Source organism: Podarcis raffonei, chromosome Z (assembly GCF_027172205.1).
Source record: "Podarcis raffonei isolate rPodRaf1 chromosome Z, rPodRaf1.pri, whole genome shotgun sequence".
In the NCBI taxonomy this organism is placed as follows: Eukaryota; Metazoa; Chordata; class Lepidosauria; order Squamata; family Lacertidae; genus Podarcis; species Podarcis raffonei.
The window spans coordinates 47,696,063-47,715,655 of NC_070621.1; the positions used below are offsets into that span (position 1 = coordinate 47,696,063).

General features: G+C 44.7%; 1 protein-coding gene across 5 annotated transcripts in view; it reads right to left on the reverse strand.

Annotated features, from left to right (window-relative positions):
* Positions 1 to 1,487: 1,487 nt before the first annotated feature.
* The window catches only part of TEX11 (testis expressed 11), a 45,472-nt gene continuing 27,366 nt past the window's right edge, over positions 1,488 to 19,593 (reverse strand). For 4 of the 5 annotated variants that reach the window (XM_053373989.1, XM_053373990.1, XM_053373987.1 and 1 more), the window contains 12 exons: positions 16,656 to 16,741; positions 12,127 to 12,180; positions 10,563 to 10,603; positions 10,306 to 10,392; positions 9,470 to 9,540; positions 6,078 to 6,188; positions 5,489 to 5,561; positions 4,151 to 4,300; positions 3,517 to 3,622; positions 2,774 to 2,894; positions 2,169 to 2,342; positions 1,488 to 1,839 (listed from right to left, as the gene is read on the reverse strand). In XM_053373989.1, coding sequence (XP_053229964.1) covers positions 1,771 to 1,839; positions 2,169 to 2,342; positions 2,774 to 2,894; positions 3,517 to 3,622; positions 4,151 to 4,300; positions 5,489 to 5,561; positions 6,078 to 6,188; positions 9,470 to 9,540; positions 10,306 to 10,392; positions 10,563 to 10,603; positions 12,127 to 12,180; positions 16,656 to 16,741 — 1,143 coding nt within the window. In that variant the 3' untranslated portion in view covers positions 1,488 to 1,770. Of the gene's footprint in view, positions 1,840 to 2,168; positions 2,343 to 2,773; positions 2,895 to 3,516; positions 3,623 to 3,784; positions 4,001 to 4,150; positions 4,301 to 5,488; positions 5,562 to 6,077; positions 6,189 to 9,469; positions 9,541 to 10,305; positions 10,393 to 10,562; positions 10,604 to 12,126; positions 12,181 to 16,655; positions 16,742 to 19,593 lie in introns of those variants that run through there. The other variant, XR_008328517.1, reaches the window with a different exon arrangement.

A 19,593-nucleotide genomic window follows, 5' to 3' on the forward strand; every position in this document is an offset into this window, starting at 1 on the left:
GAGAAGTTTTCAAGCACTCCCTAGTTTGGTACAAGCCCTTGCCTGTTATTCAAAAGGAGATTTGCTCGTTTTCCCAGTCTTGCCCCATCCAGCTCTCGAATCAGGCACTCATAGGCATCCGTTTTCCATGGAATGACAGCAATGGATGTTATGGGAGGAGACCCCAGTGTTACTGGTCCTAAGGGAGTGAGTAGGACTCGGCCTCAGATTGCAGCAGGGTGGTGCTGCCCACTCCATAGCTGGTAGGTAGCTCTGTCATTCATTGTGATATTTGTGCACGGGCCTCATTGTTAAATATGGGTGAAAACTCATCCTGTGGAGATTCATTCTGGTAAGCAAGAAGCTGTTTCCACATCGGCTGTGTTGCAAGAAACCAAGTGGAACTTTGGTAGCACTGGAGCTGCTGTTTGCTGGCAGGACTATGAAGAATAAAGATGAGGGAACTGTCATTTACAAGTTCCTGGTGGAGGGAGTTTGGACAAGGGGCTGCCACATGCGACTTCTACTCAGCCGGCACTGCAAGGCGCATTCTTGAGAACTGGCCTGTACACAAAAGCAGCAGCTTCTGAGGTGGCCAGTCTCTAGGTTCTAACTCCTTTTCTTTTCTAATAGCCTGTCGCCTTGTCTTCTAGGCCCATGGAGAAAAGGCCTATGTACCCGTGGCATAGCTGAAAGTATCAATCATGACACTAGTTGGTTTACCAGTGTTTCTTCCAAGGAGACATATATTTTTAATAAACAGTTGCAATGAACTTGTCTGCTGAGGATTTATTCTGGGGCTATGGCTTGTCATCAATGTATTGGCTGCCACTGGCTCTGGGGGCCTAGTCTAGGGTAGTATACTTCTCACCACAAATCCAGGAACACATACTTTCCTTTCTCATGCACTGCTCCCATTGTGTTGCAGGTTCAAGGTAAATAAAAGTTGCTGTGTGTTAGTCTGCATGTTGACCCACAAGGAGGCAGTCTATCAGATGGCCTACACTGGCAGCTAGAGAGGAACTGGCTTGATTTGCAGTCCTGCCTAGTGGTGTGAATGGAACCACCCACCCACTTGTAGGAAAACGGTTGTTCAATACTTGTATAAATTTCTGCAGGCTGGTAGCAGAGGGACACACCTCAAGCAATGACAACAGTAGTTCCTACTATGTCCTATGCAGATCCTGCATGGTTCTTGTCCTAGCTAGCACAGGCCAGTGACAAAATGAATAGTTGCCAGCTTACTGAAGGGATGAGGCAAAAACACAATTGAGTGTTACTTTCCCTTACGTTTTGCACAGCTGCTACTGCTTTCTAGCTTGTGCCTTTTGAGTGTAGGAATGGGATGGCCAACATGACACACCTCTCACTACCCTCAACCCCAGCTAGCATGGCAGCGCTCTGGGGTGGTGGGGGCTGAAGGAAATTGCTGAGTACCCTGGTGTAGAAACTTCTTGCTTCTACCAGGTGGATGGAAAGTTAAACCAATAAATAGGAAAACACAAATGTCATTGCAACTGCTAAACTATTTTATTCATTGTACAACCCCACTCCAGACAAACATCTCTAACAAACTAGAAGGTAGTTTATCTCACCTAACATGACACCATTGCTCAGCTGTATTATACGCGACACCATTGCTCAGCTGTATTCTATCTGCCCAAAGAGTTGTAGTATACTCCTATGTTCCAAGCTCTAACCATGAGCCAAAATATTTATCTGGTTTGGGCAACAAAATGACTGGTAAGTTGAGTACAGCACCAGCTGCCTTTGCTGTGGACTTGATTTCTGTCACTTATTTGGAGAGGGTCCCTTTGCTCCTGGAAGTCTGTCCATCAATACTTGGTAAAAGGCGGTCATCTGTGGGCAGAAATCACACAAAAAAAGCCAAATTAGTGTCATGCATTGAATGCTGGGACTTTCTAGGAAAACTTTGGGGAAAACTTGACCCAAGATATTGTGTCTATCTGCCTATTCCCCCATCCACCAGTGGCAAATTCCTTAACCCAAGGTCCCTTCATGATTAACATGGCTGATCTCAGCTAGTGATTCCAGGATGTAAAAGAGACTACCTACCATTTAGCATATTGCATCCACTGCATGCTATGGTGTTTGCACCTGCTCAATACAGGCCATCTCCCTGCGTATTCTAGAACCACAGTTAAGCTGTTTCGTTCATCCTTCCATACCTTTCTCCTGTAGCTGGTACATATATCTCTCAGGTGATTCAAGAAGAACATTGCTACGCGACACCATTGCTCAGCTGTCACATATCTGGCCAAAGTGTTGAAGTATACTCCTATGTTCCAAGCTCTAACCATGAGCCAGAATATTTCTTCATCTGGATAACTGGACCGCAGCACCTGCCAGTAACCAGGAGAAAACAGCACTGATCAGGGTTTTCACGTTGAGGCTGTAGTTCTAGTAGAAACTGAAAGAATATGAGAGTTTGATGCAGCACAATAGCTTTTGAGGAAATCTGGCAGGATTTCTTGAGCACTTATGTTGGCTACAGACAAATTTCGGTTCAGAAGGACCTGGGCTACAGCTCAGAACGGCTCAGCTCACAAGCCCCTACCCAACCACATGAAGCAGTGCATGTCAGTCCCCCGAAACCTTTTAGATATTGAGGCCATATATCATTACTTAGACCTGGCAAGGTCTATAGTTCACAGGTGGCCACTTCTAGTGACTCCGGAAGAAAGGAAACCCTGACAGCTATGAATTCCCAGCCCGACTGCCATTACCAGGAAAGAAGCATGTGGAAATAATTTTGATGGCACTTCCTCCTCACCATGCTATCCAAAATCTTGAGAGCTTCTTCAAAGTAGCCCTGTGACTCCACCAGTGCATATGAATCTGCTCCAGGCGCATCAGATGGCAGAGTAAGCTGAATCAAGCTATGTATACATTTGCTGAATATCAGCAAAGAAAAGGGAAAGAGAATTCAATGCAAGCATGTGTAGAAAGCCCTTCTGACTCATCTGCAAAGCAGTTGTCAGTTTGACACTCCTCCCCAAAGAAGCACACAGCAAAGTTTATCCAAGGGGACAGTAGATTCCTTTCCAAACTTCCAACCTCTTCAAAGGGTGAAGTATAAACATCAGGGCAGAGCCCTTCACTACCCAGTGGTATCAATTGGGTCACTCAGACGGAGGAAGGAATGCAGGTGGGTTCCTTTGCTGGGAAGAATGTAAGGAAAGAGGCCTCATCAAGGACTTCACTTACAACACGTACCCCATCTCATTAAGAAAACAGCTGCGATAAGTGGTAGCAGGTACCCATTGGGATTTAAAGGGCAGGAAGGCAGGGAGACTTAACAGTTGGTGCGGCCAAAACCAATGACAGGCAGAGGCAACTAACTCTAGTTTTGTCTGCATCATCTTCCCTGCTGAGTTCTATTTGAGCAACACGGGTTAAGTAGTAGAATGCTGACAGTCAGTTCCCCTCCCTGGACTTGTAAACAAGGTTGCAAAGCAGATCGCACTGAGATTCCGCTGGCCAGGATGCATAGCCCTTAGTGTAGCTCATCCTTACCTGAAAGTGAGTCCATCGAAGGGTTCACATTTGCTAATAGTCAAAAGCTTCCTGAGGGCCTTCTTGGCGAGTGAAGGGTAGTAAGCCGGTGGAGCCATGGCCAGCGCTGGAGAAAGGAAGGCAAGACGAGAGAGTCACTTTCAGAAGTGCGAAGCTTTGTTGCTATGCTATGTTACATCAGTCTGCCTGGTGAGGAAAATGCTGACTGCACCAGTCAAAAGCACAGGGGAAGCTGAAAATCTTTCCTCCTTCAAATGTTGCCGTTTACCTGAGCTGGTATCAAACAAATTCAACCACCTCTTTTGATCAGCTGGTGGCCACTGTAGCAATAATACTGCCATGGACAAAAGACTGCCAATCGGGTTGCGGGGAGCGGAATGCCAGATACTGGAAAGCGAACTGTCTGAGTGGCAGAAGCCTGTCTTTCTTCCACTACCACTAACTCTGGTCCAAAACTTCTACAAGGCAGGCTGCAGCTGAACTACTAACAGGAAAGCAAAAGAAATGGTTGTGGCAATATGAGGCCCGTGAATGCAATAGTTTGCCCCACAGAGATCCAAAAGATTAGTAATTCACTGGGCTGTGGAGCACACATGGTCCCACCAAGCAAATGAAATGCAAACATGGCTCTTACAGGCAATTGATTCCAGCATCTTAGTATCGATATTGGGCCTTTCCAAAATTGTATCCAGAAGACTGGTTACTTTCGGATCACCGAGCTTTACTCTCGTCTCAAACTCGTAAAGCAGAAGTAACGTATCTGATGGGTCTTCAGAAAAGTTGCCTTTTGAGTAGAAGGAGAGTCACATGTTAGCTGGTCGCTAAATCAGCTTGTGTACTGAGGTTGGCAGACCCCTAAATCGATAGACACTTAGCTGAAGGAGAATATAGATCCTTTGCCTTTGCTATACAGTCATACCCCGGGTTAAAGATGCTTCGGGTTAAAATGTAGCGTCCCACGGCAACCTGGAAGGACCGGGAAGGGTTACTTCCGGGTTTCGCCACTTGCGCAGGCGCTCAAAATGACATCACGAGCATGCGCAGGTTGCGTTCTGCTCAGGTTGCGAACGGGGCTCTGGAACGGATCCCGTTGACAACCAGAGGTACCACTGTACTAGTTTATGTGGGTAAGATACAAATCCGGGATACAAACTTGGCCCTGCTACGTAGTGGCAAAAGGTGACTGCTTCAGGCAGATGATTTGTCATTAAACCCAACAAGCAGTCTGATATTTACACAAATATCTGAAATTTGGAAGCCAAGACTACACACCAAAATATTATTTTGAGTTTGACATGTCTTCTGTGAAGGGTAGTGAAGACAAAGGCTAGGAGCTTGTTTCAGTTCTAAGGCTAACAAGGTTCCTTAGCATCAAGGTGTTTGCTTGCAAGTTTCCATCATGAATAGTTTCATCTGCCATCTTAAACTTCATCCGCAGTCTGCCCCAGGAATTTTAAAGAGAGCACTGGATGTCCAGGGGTACAGGTAGTTCTCAAAGATGGTGACTACCATCTGAAGCAGGCTTAAACCTCTGAAAAGATCTCAGCTGCAGGGGCATTTTTGGTCTCCTCTCACCATATGTCTCAGGGTCAAGCTTTTTTTTTATTCCTTCCAGCTCTTCCACCAACCACCACATATGGCTTAACATTTGTAAGCAGCAACTATAAGTAGTATACTTACAACACTATGCTTGCAATCAACACTGACTTGGGCATAAATTGTATTCAGTTCAGTGGAACTGACTTCTGAGCAAATAGGCCTGGTTCCAAGAAACTTGTGCAGCAATAATTCATACCTTCCCACCCAGCTCTCCAGCATCATGCTTTTGTTCTTCATTCTCTTGGGCTGCATGTATTTCCTGCATCCCAAGAGAAGTCACTGTACCAGCGTCTACCAAAGCAAGACCCACTTCTTTAGGCAGATATATATTGTGTCAACAGCAGCACTTTGTATTGCATAATCTCCAACTCACCAGTTTCTTTCAGATACATCCCGATATCCCAACAAGTCTCTATGTGTCCGAGGGCCTCCACCAGTAGTTCATTCTGATTTGAAAACAAATATATAATTGTGGGGGGGGGGACTCCACTTTTGAACCATAACAGTTGCACTATTCTCTGGGTAAGGCAGTTGGGGTGGGGTGTTGCATTCCGTACATAGGATTTTAGCTCCTTGACTTGCTCAAATGCAGCTGCAAAACTCTCCAGATAAATTCCAGAGGGGAGGAAGTGTGCAAGTTTGTGAAGTGGGAAGGGCTAGGAAGATGGCCTGGATATCCCATGAGGAAGTCCAGTTTACCCAGAGTCCTCCAAATGTGATTCTAATGTTTCTAATTGATGTTTGAAATTGCGTAACTTATTGGGGGGGGGGGTTGAAGCCCTGCTTATGCTGCTATATGAAAAGTGGTACATAAATTCCTAGATTTCCAAAGAGGAAGTGGGCGACTGTCCTCTCAGCATCGAATCCACATCAAACAATAACTCGGCTGTACCTTCGAGCTTGCATAAAGCATTAGCCACAAAAGGGAGGGGTGTAGAATTCTTACTTCATCCAAACTCTACCTGGCCAGTAGAGCTGTTCCGTCCTATTTCAAGACCAATGGCAATAGCCATAAGCAGGCATAATCTCTGGTCAAGCATAACGGTTTTCTCAGCAGGACAAAGCCGAGCAAACTGCAACAGGAAACATTTAATAGAAATGTGATTGTTGTCCCTTTTCTTTGGATGCCAGAGGGTTTTCTCTCCACAAACACACTCCAACTCTCCCTCCCACTCTCCCTCCACATTGCAGAGCCCAAGTCTTCTACCTCTCTGCTCCCGCCAAATCTGACCCTCCTAGGTTCCTATGAAGGGCCTGGACAGAAGCAATAGGAGCTCTGGAGTGCAAAGTGCTTGAGGGACATGCCCAAGCCCTTTCGGGTATTTACTGCAGCATTCATCTTCAAAGCTCACAACCAATTGTTGATGTTCTGAGCAAAACTGAAAATAGTTCAGCTAGGCCTTGTTTACATGGTGACAAAGAAAGCCTTCTAACAGTATCTTTCATGTTAAACATGGAAATCAAGGCAGGAAACAAAGCCTTATGAGGAGCGCTTGAAGGAGCTGGGTATGTTTAGCCTGCAAGAGAGGAGACTGAGAGGAGATATGGTAGCCATCTTCAAATATCTTAAGGGCTACCACAGGGGCAAGCTTGTTTTCTCCTGCTCTGGAGGGTAGGACCCGAATCTATGGCTTCAAGTTTCAAGAAAGGAGATTCTGACTAAAAATTCAGGAAAAACTTTCTGACAGTCAGAGCTGTTTGGCAGTGGAAGAGACTCCTATGAGAAGTGGTGGGCTCTCCTTCCTTGGAGGCTTTTGAACAGAGGCTGGATGGCCTTCTGTCAGGGATGCTTTAGCTGAGATTCCTGCATTGCAGGGGCTTGGACTCTACAATTCTATGAAACATGTCCTGCTCCTGCCATTAAAAGATCTACCACCTCTTAGCCACAGGCAGTATGCAGAGTTCCACTGAAGCACAGATAGGATGCTGAAGCAGCTTGGTAAAAGGAAACTTGGTGATATTCCCACATTCCCCACCTGTGGCAATGTCACATGGTCAGTGAATGCTGCCCTAGGGAGGCTGAACTAACCTGGAACAGTTTCTCAAAGGTTAAGCCAGGATGATCCACTTCTTCCCTGGGAAACCCCCTTCTTCTGAACTCACTTTCAAAACAGGGTCTACGGATCTGAACAAATTCTCTCAAATTTGTAATATTTACCACCATCATGACAATGATTAATTGGGATATTTGTGGTTTCCCCTAAACTTACCAGCCCATCCTAGCATCTCAACTATAGCCTGAAAGACTCTGAATGTTGCAGTGAAGACCATGCCTAGCAACCCACCTTTCTGAAATACATACTGTTACAAAGGTTGCAGCATGCCACCCCCAATCTGCCATGTGGTAGCAAGGCTCCAGGGGGTTCTAGCTGCTCAGGCAGGGCAGTGTTTTCATTGAGAAACCTATGTGTCTTTAGGAAATATGGTTTATTGGGCATGTATTTACACCTCGGTCTACACTGGAGAGTTCAGGGCATTAATCTCAAGAGGGGATCAATAAATAATAATTATAATTATACCCCGCCCATCCAGCTGGTTTTCCCCAGCCACTCTGGGTGGTTCCCAAGAGATTAAAAACAGAATAAAACATCAAACATTAAAAACTTCCCTAAACAAGATGGTTCTGCCCTGCATGACCTCTTGTCCAGAGTTCTGGCTCCACCCTTCTCCTTCCCAAAGACACTTTCGAGAGAGAAAACCGAAGCCTCGTGTAAAACAATACCTTTTTCCTGTGGGCACAGCCTGCCTGCTCCCCTCTTTTCCTATGCCATAGAAGCTGAAATCCTAAATCTTTCTCTGCCCACAGTAACCCTGGGAACTCTCCCCTCTGTCCAATGCAGAAAATATCTTGCCCTGGTGGTGGTTTCACTGATGAGCCACTATTTCTTAATAGCTACCCTCAACCAGCCCTGCCAGCATGGGCTAAGTCCAGAAATATCCACGTTTGGCAGAGTTTACTTAAACCTTTGTTAGTTCTAGCTTTCACCGATTCTACCAAATTCTATGACGATACACACAGTCCTCTACTTGGAAGCTGTTGGAACAAACCATTAAACTTATTTGGCAGCACTTATGTGCATTTAACCTGTGCTATCTCAACCATATACCAAGCCAGGCAGAGCTTCAAAGTTCACCCTGGGTATACTTGGGGATACCCAACACAAAAATAACTTTCAAGCTCTCTGCTTTGCTGGGGGCGGGGGGACGGGGGACAAGGCTCACTAAGTGTACCAGCTCTGGGATGCTCTTGGGAGATCTTGCAGGGCAATCCAAGTTCCTGCGATATCTCATGCAAACATCCCAAGGCTTTCAGAGATGGCATACTGAGATGACCTTGCCTGGCAAGCAAGGTGGAGAATTTAAGAGCTCTTTCAGTGCTGGGTCCACCTGGGTTACTGTGTATGTGTGGACCCTTTGGAACTGAACCCCCATGTAAAATGTGAGCAAACTGTTCAGAACCGCATCTGACCACAATTGAAAAAAGGATTTTTGGATTTGGATTCCAAGTGGATTTGCCAGATGGCTGGGATACTCTTGTCTGCCTGCTGCCCACACTCTGTTATAGCTCAACACGTTCCTTTACACTTCAACAGGACACAGCAACCTGACTTCTCCAAAAGCTTCTCTACCTTAAATAGATCTCTGCTGGCAGTAAATCACAAGGCTGCTTCTACATCTACTGAATCCCCAGCTAACCAATGTTTATTAGTGTTGTCATCATCATCATTATTGTTATTTATTATTACAATTTATTACCCACCCTTCACCCTAAGGTCCCATGGCAGGTTGCACCAATTGGAACAACAACATGAGCATTAAAACACAATATTAAGCAATATTAAAAACAGTTTAAAACAAAATTGCAAAAAATAAGCTAGGTCCTAAAAATAAACGTCTAAGTGTCAAAACCCAGGGCGAAGAGTTTAAAGCACTCCTCAGAATGGAACAGAAGTGATTTTGATTTCCACCCCAGGCCACTAAGTTTAAACACAGTTGGCTCAACAAAATATTTTCTTATTAACAATTCCAGGTTGACATACTGAGTATTAGTGAAAGTTGTACAGTAGGACTTAAAGCTGGTAGGACCTCTTCTCCCTATGTGATACGAGTTAATTATGGTTCAGTAAAATCAGTAACAGATTTGCAGCAATGGCAAACTTGCCAAATCACAGTAATCAGCTGTTAGCTTTCTGTGACCTGGTTCAGTAACATGGCACACAATACATGACTGACACACTCAAATCTGGGAAGTACCAAGTGACATGCTCCGAAGAGCTTTTTGTTTGCGGACTCTCACTGAGCTGAAAATAAAACCATTCATTGCAGCACACAGAATGTTGGCAGAAGCACATACCTTGAATGAAATTAGAAATAAATCCTTTGTTAGTCTCAGGCAGCCCCCCGACATGGCAGCAAAGGTCCAAGCTTAGAGAGCAAGTAAGAAAGAACAGGATTTAAAACACACCACAAAAATCAACAACTCTGCTTTGTCTCTTCTGACAGGTTAAGTAGGCTCAGTATTAACTTCAAATATGATGTGACATGCATTTAGGATCAACTGGAAACAACTAGTCGTTTGGCATCAATATCTTATTTCAATAGGTGATCATTTTGTCAATTAAAACATTTGTGCCACAAAACAAGATTCTGACTATAAGCAGAGAACTCCACAGAGACCCCTTCAACTATATTGTTACTATACAACCTATGTTGCCTTTCCCCCTTTTTGGTCTTTTTGAATCCCTCACTTCTACTGTGGAATTAATGTTCATGTGACAAAAAGGTCATGTAAATCAGTTGCCATGAGTAACTGCTGAGCAAAATCACCAGGGTGCACACCTTAAATGTGCAAGAAAACCCACACCGTTCATTGTATGTAAGCAACAGATTTACTGCAATCTGTCATTGCTCTTCCTTATTTTTTGGTGACTGAAAGGGGGAGTTGTGACCCATTAAATGTATTTTATTTTCATTTTAAGTATCTGTCCCTAGAGGGAACTGTGATGCCTTTTGGTTAATGATACACTGCTAAGACCACACAAGCAAAATCTTCCCACCCTATTCTCCTTAGCTTATAACCTTGTTGCTCTAAGTCTAGGATTTGGCCTCTAAACTGTTAAGAGAAGTGAGGGGAATTTCAATTCATCCCAGAAGGAGCTGCTTCCATGAAACCCTAAGACTACCACTTACCAGTCTTCCTGAACCATTGAACTTCACTGACTCTTGTTTCAAATGTCGTCATGTCCTTTCCGAATTCTTCATCATATCTATAGTATGCTGGAGCAGGAATATGCAAAATGATAAAGGAACTGGGACTTTTAAAAATAATCTAAGCAAGCTTCTGTCATGGAATTGATCTAAACAAGATGTCTTTTTCCACCAGCACCCCAAATTATTTTGCACTTGCTAAGTGAGTGAGAAGTGCTATAACATAGCAAGCTACATACCTGCAGTCAAGTATTTTAGAAGGTTCTCCAAATCAGACGTTCTAAAAATGAAGTAGGGGAGGAAGTTACCAAACTTGCTCTAAACAGTGCAATGTAAGAGATAAAATGTGATATTGGACCTAATGTGAAGGTTCATTTTCGACAAGGAATGTCAGGTGGCTTCTCTCTCCCACTTGCTCCATTAAGCAGGTCCTTACACAATTAAGTATCTTGACCTCAACTGGGAAAACAAGCTCACTCTAGTTTCAGAGAGGCAAACTGAAAATGCAAAAGCACATACCAGGAAAGAGCGGCCTAACGAGGGGAACAAAAGCCAATAAAAGGCAAAATAGAGGAGAGGGAAAAACCTCTAGACATAAAAATTTGAACAATGCTCCCTCAGAATAGAAAAGCCAGAAAACAATTTAGCCCTGTGCCATCTTAACAGTGCAGACTAGAGTCCTTGAGATGCCAAATCTGCAGCCTAGAGCAACAACAAACTCCTAGGGCAGGTAAGGTCCCGTCCATTCCCTGAAGTAAACAAACTTTCACAGTAGGTCCAATGTCACATCTTCCTGCAGGGAGGAGAGGATTCTCGAATGTGGTACTGAAAAGCTTACCAGACAGGCACCCATCTACTGAGACAGTGTAGAACTTGCCTGCTGAAGGAAGCCTCAGCAGATGCATGCACCCAGTTTTTAACAGGGCTTGACTGCCGAACCTTGGGAGCAACACTCCCATAACCTCCCTCAGGGGCTGCAGTCAGGGAGACAGCCCCCCCAGCCTCCTCATCAGAGAAATCTGCTGGAAAATAGAAGGCTACCAGGCCTCATAGCAGGCTGGGCCATATTTCTCAGTAGATACACTCTCACAAAGAATCCAGAAAACTTTATTTCTCCTTAACCAACAAGAATGACAGAAACCTTCTGTCACCCAACCTGCATAGGGAGTTAGGCAGGAAAGAATTGGAATGAAGTTGCCCTACAAATCAAGGAAAAGAGATCTAACAAACATAAGGACCTGGCCTCTTTCTCTTTCTCCTGTTCAACCAAAAGCTCTTTTCTTTCCTGGTCCAAGTCGCCTCTTCGTTCAAAATCCTCCTGTGGTTTGCGGGTTCTTCATCTAATCCTCTAAGCAGCCCAGTCCTGGCCTAGTGGATCAAGTGGCAGGAGGGACACCCCATTTGAGGATCCCCTCCTCCCTTCAGGAAAATGTCCTTTCTCGCAAAGTTCACCTCTCACTGTTAGGAAAATGGTGAAGAACTGCAAATGCATTAACAGTTCATATTACTGCATCTTCCCAACAGCCTTGAGGAGCGCTGCTGTTACTGTAACTGCACAGGTGGAGAGCAAAGGCTGACAAACAGTGCCTTTGCTACTATCACTCCTCATCCAGAGTCCATGGCTGAGATGAAATTTTGAGTCCAGGTCCAAAAGGCAATGCAACAGCAGAACTTCGAGCTAATTCTGTTTTACTGGATTCTATCTTTACTTTGCAAATCAGTTCAAGCTGGTCACCTAACCTTCTTCACCTACGCATTGTACAAAGTGATTAACAACAGCTGTAAGAATGAAGTGCAACTCACATTTCTTCTCCAGTCTTCCCATTGATTTTGTACATTATAAGTGGAACCAAACACCTGTAGGCAAAATAAATTACAGCAAATTATTCTTAGTAATCCTATTGACTCGAAGCATCAGCCTGTCCTCTGGAAAGGCCATGCCACCTCCATGCATCTCATCGTTATCATTTATTCTGCAATTCTGGGGTGCAATCTTATACAGAAGATGCACTGCCTGAGCTCTAGGATTTGATGGAACGTTTGAAACTATATTATGAGGTGTCCTGTCTTTGCTGGTTGCGGGATTTGATTTTGTTGAAAAATACAGATTTATTAGATCTGGAAGGACATGATAATAGGTTTGGGTGGCATGCATATTTATGGTATAATAATAATAATAATAACAATAATAATAATTTATTATTTATACCCCGCCCATCTGACTGAGTTTTCCCAGCCTCTGGGCGGCTTCCAATAGAGTGTTAAAAACAATACAGCATTAAATATTAAAAACGAAAGTACACAAAGGATTCCTCAACCACGTAATACAGAAATCAATCCACAAGGTATGGGATAGATACAAAAACTCATTAGAGCGAAGAACACCATGGTGGCTCTCCCCATTGGAAGCAATTTCAGTTAAAAAAGTAAACATGAAAGGGTATTGGGCCACCCATAAAGAATTGCTGATAGAGGCAGATGGCCAATTAAAATTGAATAAGAGGAATATTAACGGATTGGCTACGATGTTTTTAAAGTAGATTTTAAAAAAGAGGATTTATTACAGAAAGATCAAGATCTGAAAGTGATCTGCTGGAAAATAAGGTGAAAATATTATCAAAAATGTACAAACTATTGTTGGAATGGCATACAAAAGATGAAGAAGTTAAGGCAGTGATGATACACTGTGCTAGAGATTTTGGGTATAAATATTCAGCTTTTATCTTGGGAATAGTTGTGGAAAGAGGAAATAAAAATTACTTCATGCTGTTTGTTGAAAGAAAATTATATGAAAATGATGTACTATTGGTACATAACCAAGTAAGATTGCAAAAACGTATAAAACCAAATCAAATATGTGTTGGAAATGTACAGAGACAGAAGGTACATTTTGCCATATGTGGTGGTCATGTCATAAGGTAAAAGACTTATCGGAAATGATTTATAATGAATTAAATGTTTAAAAATACATTTGTTAAGAAACCAGAAGCCATCCTTTTAGGTTTAATAGGTGAAGTAATACCAAGAGAAGACAAAAGACTTTTTTATGTATGCAACGGCGGCAGCGAGAATGTTACTAACCCAAAAATGGAAAGAAGTAGAATTACCAACAAAGGAAGAATGGCAGATGAAATTGATGGAATACGCAGAAATGGAGAAATTGACAGGGAAGATCAGAAACCAAGAGGATCAAGTATTTCTCAAAGACTGGAGTAAATTTGTAGTTTACTTAAAAAACCATTGTAAACAGTTAAAATCATTGGTAGCATTGAAATGACATTTGTAATGTGAAATTGATTGTGATAACTAGGGATATACAATAGTTGGATAAAGCTTAAGATGCAGAAAACTTAAACTTTTAATATATGAACCCATGGGAGGGAGGGGATGAAGTCTGAAGGTTCAGAGAACCTTGAAATTTGATGTTTGAATTGGTGAGAGATAAGGCATATAAAAATGTGAAAACCTAATAAAGAATGTATAAATATTAAAAAAGGATTTGATGGAAGAAGCCCTGCTAACATCGGCAGAATCTGACATATGCTACCAGCATAACTGATCTGCTGGCAGAGCTTCCCCAATATACTGGAAGAATGTTCCAGTGGTGGAATGGCTGAAACATGTCAAGAAATGTGGGTGGGAGAAGGTAGCGCAAGGATGAGCACACCCATGCCATAGCCTGCACCTTTTCTATCCATGACCCATATTCAACAGTGGAACTTTTTAGCCCTCGTTGCAATAAATGCCCATCCCACCAGCTAAATGAGAAGGAGGGGTTTAAAAATAACCACGGCAGAGTTTAGCATATGGGGGAAGCTTACCTATGAAGGTGACCCGGAAACTACAGCTGATCCAGAATGTGGAAGCTGTACTGGTGACTGGGAGTGGCTGCCGAGACCATGTAACACCGGTCCTGAAAGACCTATACAGTGGTACCTCGCAAGACAAAATTAATTCGTTCCACGAGTTTTTTCTTCTTGCGAGTTTTTTGTCTTGCGAAGCACGGTTTCCCATAGGAATGCACTGAAAATCAATCAATGCGTTCCTATGGAAACCGCCTTCAGACCAGGTCCGGGGACAGTCTGTCCCCCGACCTCTTCTGAAGGCTGGGGGGGGGGGGGACAAGGGCTTTTCTTCCCACCGCCAGCCTTCAGAAGGCTGTTCTGAAGGCTGGCGGTGGGAAGAAAAGCCCTTCTCCCCACCTCCCGCCCCGCAAGCTCCGGGGACAGGAGGGCTTTGCTGCCGACCGCCAGCATTTTAAAAGCTCCCGGGACAGCGGAGACTTCTCCGCTGTCCCGGGGCGATTTTAAAATGCTGGCAGGCATTTTAAAGTCTCCGCTGTCCCGGGGGCTTTTAAAATGCTGGGGGTGGGCAGCGAAGGCTTCGCTGCTGCCCGCCAGCATTTTAAGATCGCCCCGGGACAGCGGAGAAGTCTCCGCTGTCCCGGAAAGGCCGGCGGGGGGAGCAAAGACTTTTGCCCCCCGCCGGCCTTCAGAAGAGGTCCAGGACCTCTTCTGAAGGCCGGCGGGGGGCGAAAGTCTTTGCTCCCGACCGCCAGCATTTTAAAAGAGGTCCCCGGAGATTTCCCTATGGGCTTTCTTCTTGCGAAGCAAGCCCATAGGGAAATTCGTCTGGCGAAGCACCTCGAAAAACGGAAAACTCTTTCTTCTTGCGAGTTTTCCGTCTTGCGAGGCATTCGTCTTATGAGGTACCACTGTATTGTCTCCCTGTACTTTTCCGAGCACAATTCAAAGTGTTGGTGGACAACCTTTAAAGCCCTAAATCACCTCTGGCCCGTAAACTTGAAGGAGCGTCTCCAACACCACTTTAAGCCCAGATGCTGAGGTCCAGCACTAAGGGCCTTCTGGTGGTTCCCTCACTGCAAGAACTGAAGCTACAGGGAACCAGGCAGAGGGCCTTCTTGGCATCTTCCCTGTTGAATGTCCTCCCATCAGATGTCAAGGAGATAAGTAACTATATAACTTTTAGAAGACATCTGAAGGCAGCCCTGCAAGGGGAAGCCTTTTAATGTGTAATGTTTTATTATGTTTTTATATATGTTGCAAGCCGCTCATATTGGCTGGGTCAACCCTGTCAGATGGGCGGGGTACCAACCAACAAATTATTATTATTATTATTATTATTATTATTGTTATTGTTATTGTTATTGTTATTACTACTACTACAAAAGCCCACTCAATCACACAGCATGCTACTGCCAGTATATAAACCCCAGACTGGGAGACCAGGATTCAAGAGGTCCACTGAGGTGACTCAGCTGAGAGGGCTTATATCACAGGGCTGTATCTTTCTAGCCTCATGCTGTAAACACTTAGGTGCTCACATGGAACAATTCTGTAATAGGTAGGCATGGAGAAAGGGTACTTCACACACAAAGGGAGCACTTTGCGAGAAAACAACCTGGCCTCCCATCGCACAGGGGAATTTGAGCACTTTGCTGACCATTATGTGCCTAGGCTCCTAAGAGGTACTTCACCTCAGGGCTCCAGAACACAGAAGCACAACACCAGGCTCTGTTTCAGCAACTAGGAATGCCAGGGCAGAGCACCTACACAAGCACATAAGGGAAGGCAGAATGCATCCTGCAGGGCATAACTTCTGCAACTGTCCCCTCATCTCTCCCCCCCACATATTCCATGCGTTTCTACCCTACTTGCCTATGGTTCAGACACTCCCCCCCCCCCATTAGCAGGCAGCGGTACCTCTAAACTGTTGCTTTTACGTGGTTATTTGCATTTTCTGATAGTGTTTTCCCCTTTTCACCCAGGCTGAGCGTGCATTGGATTTGGTGGCCTTTTGGACAACGTAGCATCACGGTTATCTCTGGTCCCAGAGTAATATAAGTATGAGGTTGCTTGGTAAGAAGAGGCTGAGCATCCCTTCCCTGTTCAACTCCAGTGGGGCCCATTGCGCCTCCTAGGGTGCAAGGCAGGGAGCCCAAGGCAATGACAGCCCAAGCCACCCCTTCCTTAGTTGTAAGAAGGCCGGTGAGGGCCGGGGTCAGGCTGAAGTGGATGGAGCCGTGGCCCTCTGGCGCTAGCAGACTAGCTCCACTGGTGGAAGTGTTCATCTAATGGCAAACATCAGCAGTAAGCCTCCAGGAACCAACAGGCACACATTCAGAAGAACAAGAATCAGGGATATCTTTTAAGAATTGAATTCCTGTCTGGGACACAAGTAAGGAATTTCAGCTATGAATCAGGACTGAGGGTTTTTCCACTCGGGCAACAACACTAGATCTATTGCATTTCAAATATTCAGAACATTTTAATGACAAGGAAGTTAGTATAGTTCTGTATTTTGTTACTCACTTAAAATCTGCAGCTATTAGTCCACAGTCATCCAAGTGCAGAGATAAACACTCCAAGGCCTTTATAGCTGCACAATGTTGCCTATTCTGCAGGTGGAGAATGACGTTAGTTAATCAGTGATATAACATATATAGATAAAGAACATGTATCATTAGTTTGGTGTTACGAATAGCTTAAATACAAAATTTTTTTTTTATTTCTGTTTTGCCATGTCAAACAGCTGTCAGGTTACAAGAGCCCCCAAATCATGGGGAACGTTTCAATCAAAAGTACCATATTTTTCGCCCCATAGGGCGCACCGGCCCATAGGGCGCACCTAGTTTTTTGGGGGGGAAATAAAGGGGGGGGATTTATTTTCCCCCCCAGGCGTGGGGCTGGGGCGGGGGAACCCTGAGCTTCCCCCGACCCCAGAACAGGCTGCTATCCGCAAGCCTTGGGAGCCCGGTGGGAAGTTGCGCCCGTCTCCCCAGGCTTGCGGATATCTGCGCGAAGTCGCGCCGGGCTCCCATGGCTTGTGGATAGCTGCGCAAAGCTCAAAGCCTGGGGCGTGCTGAGTTCAGCGCACCCCAGGCTTCAGGATGCAGGCAGCTCTCCGCAAGCCTTGGGAGAGCTGCGCGACTTCGCACAGCTCTCCCACAGCTTGCGGATAGCTTCAGCGAAAGCCTGCATTCGCCCCATAGGATGCACACACATTTCACCTTCATTTTTGGAGGGGGGAAAAGTGCGTCCTATAGGGCAAAAAATACGGTATAAAACACAGAATGGAAGCCAGAATTCATTTAATACAAGCTGAAATGTGAGAAACTGCAATATATCACATCAGACGGCAGGAGACTGAGCTACTGGACTACTCCATTTGTTCTTTTGGAGGTCAGCTCCATTTGAGGCCTCCATCCATCCAAAGGCAGGCAGGCAAGCGGCCTTTCCGCCAGAAAGCAGCAGAAAGGGAGATGGGAAGCAGGGGGTTCTCTGCCAAATCTGCTGAGGGCTCCGGCCACAGCCACATAGTTTAAAGCACACGGCATGAAATATAGCTGATTATCACACAGATAATGAATGCTCGAATGAGCAGAGCTAAGTTAAGCCCGTAAATTTCAGTGGATCTTCTTTGAGCAAAACTTAGTTGCATACTACCTATCACTTACTGCAATAAATTCCGGGAACTGCATTTTACCCTTCACACCGCTACAATTCCCAGGACCCTGACAAACGACTGTTCCCAGGATTCCTTGAGGGAGGCCATGTGCTTTAAACATATGGTGCAAACATGATCCAGCTGTATTTGCGCCCCCCTCCTGGGATGCTTCTGTTCCAGCTGCTTATTATAACCTTAAAAACTGGATTTTTATTCTGTTTATTAAATCTGTACACTGCCCTTCATCTGCGGATCTCAGGGCAGTTCACAACAAGCACAAAATATATAATAAAAACAAGAACAAAAAACCAACCAACCTCCTCTTCTTTTTTGTGTGTCATATCTTTCAGATTGTGAGCAGGAACTGTTCTTTCTTATTATTATTCATCTTATATAAGCCACTCTAGGTGCCTTTTCGGCTGAACATCAGGATAAAAATGTTTTTAAACAACATCTTCATCGAACATATTTTAATTGAACCACCTCTTAACTGGAAGAGGAGTAATGAGATAGAAAATAACAGTAGGTGGCTGAATTCATTTTAAAAGGTTAAAAGTATCTCCATATTCATAAATAACACATTTATGTTCCGGGCAGCTGTAGGCTATGACAAAAGCCTTTAAGTAGCCGCAATGCAACAACTCTCATCTTTTGGAAATTGCAAGAGCCCCGGGTGGAGGAGACAGGATAGCTAGACAAAGGCTGCCACCTTAAATACACTTGCTGGAGACTGAAGTCCCACTGAAGGCAGGTGGGACTTGTTTCTCAACAAGCACCTGAGAATGCCACTCTTAAGACTGCATTAGACGTGCTGGTTTAGAAGTGAATTCTTCTCATGTTTTATTTTCACTTTTTTCCTGCAAACAGTTTTTTCTAAGCAACGGGATACAAAAGCAGCTTTGGTTGAAGGGAAAAAAAACACACAAGCAAACACCGATCCAAGGACAGCCCACTTTCATTCCCCCCTTCCCCATACAGATGTATTTGGTAGCAAGGAACAAAGACCACTTCTGCTGAACTGCACCACACAATTGCAGACTGGAAATGAAGCAGCTGGTTTCTGAACTAACAGGTTGAAAGTTTCCAGTTTCCAGGTTAGGGAGTGCACCTGTGGACTGCTGGGTGTTACCAGAGCTCATTTCAGGGCATAAAAAGCAACAGATGGCTTGCCACCATTTTTAACTGAGGATGTGGAAGGAAGTGCCACAGCTCAGTGGTGGAGCATCTGCTCTGAGCTCAGCTTCAGTTCTCAGCATCTGCAGGTAAAGGCTACCTGAAAACTCTGGAAAGCCATTGCTGGTCAGTGAGGATAGACAGTACTGAATTAGATTGGCCAATAGTCCGAGTCTGTGTAAATGCAACTTCCTAAGTGAATTCAAGTACCGTACTTTCCCGTATATAAGACGGGTTTTTTTTACTCTAAAATAATGTTAAAAAATGGGGGTCATCTTATACACGGATAGTGCATGGGGGGGACTGGTGATTGGTTGCAGCCATGAGCAGAGCAAGAACTTGTCAGTGGCGATTTGGTGGGTGATTGGTTGCTGCCGCAAGGGCTGCTTTGGATTGGTGGCGGCTGCGGTAATTGGGCGGGTGATTGGTTGCTGCTGCAAGGGCTGCTTTGGATTGGCTGCTGCTGTGTCAATTGGGCGTGCAATTGCTGGCTGCTGTTGGCTTCAGTGATGTGAGCGATTGTCAGCATTTGTCAGTTGAGTTAGTGATTTTCAGCATCCCCCCCCCATTTTCTTAAATTTGAGTCCCCCAAAATAGGGGGCATCTTATACACTGGAGCAACTTATACAC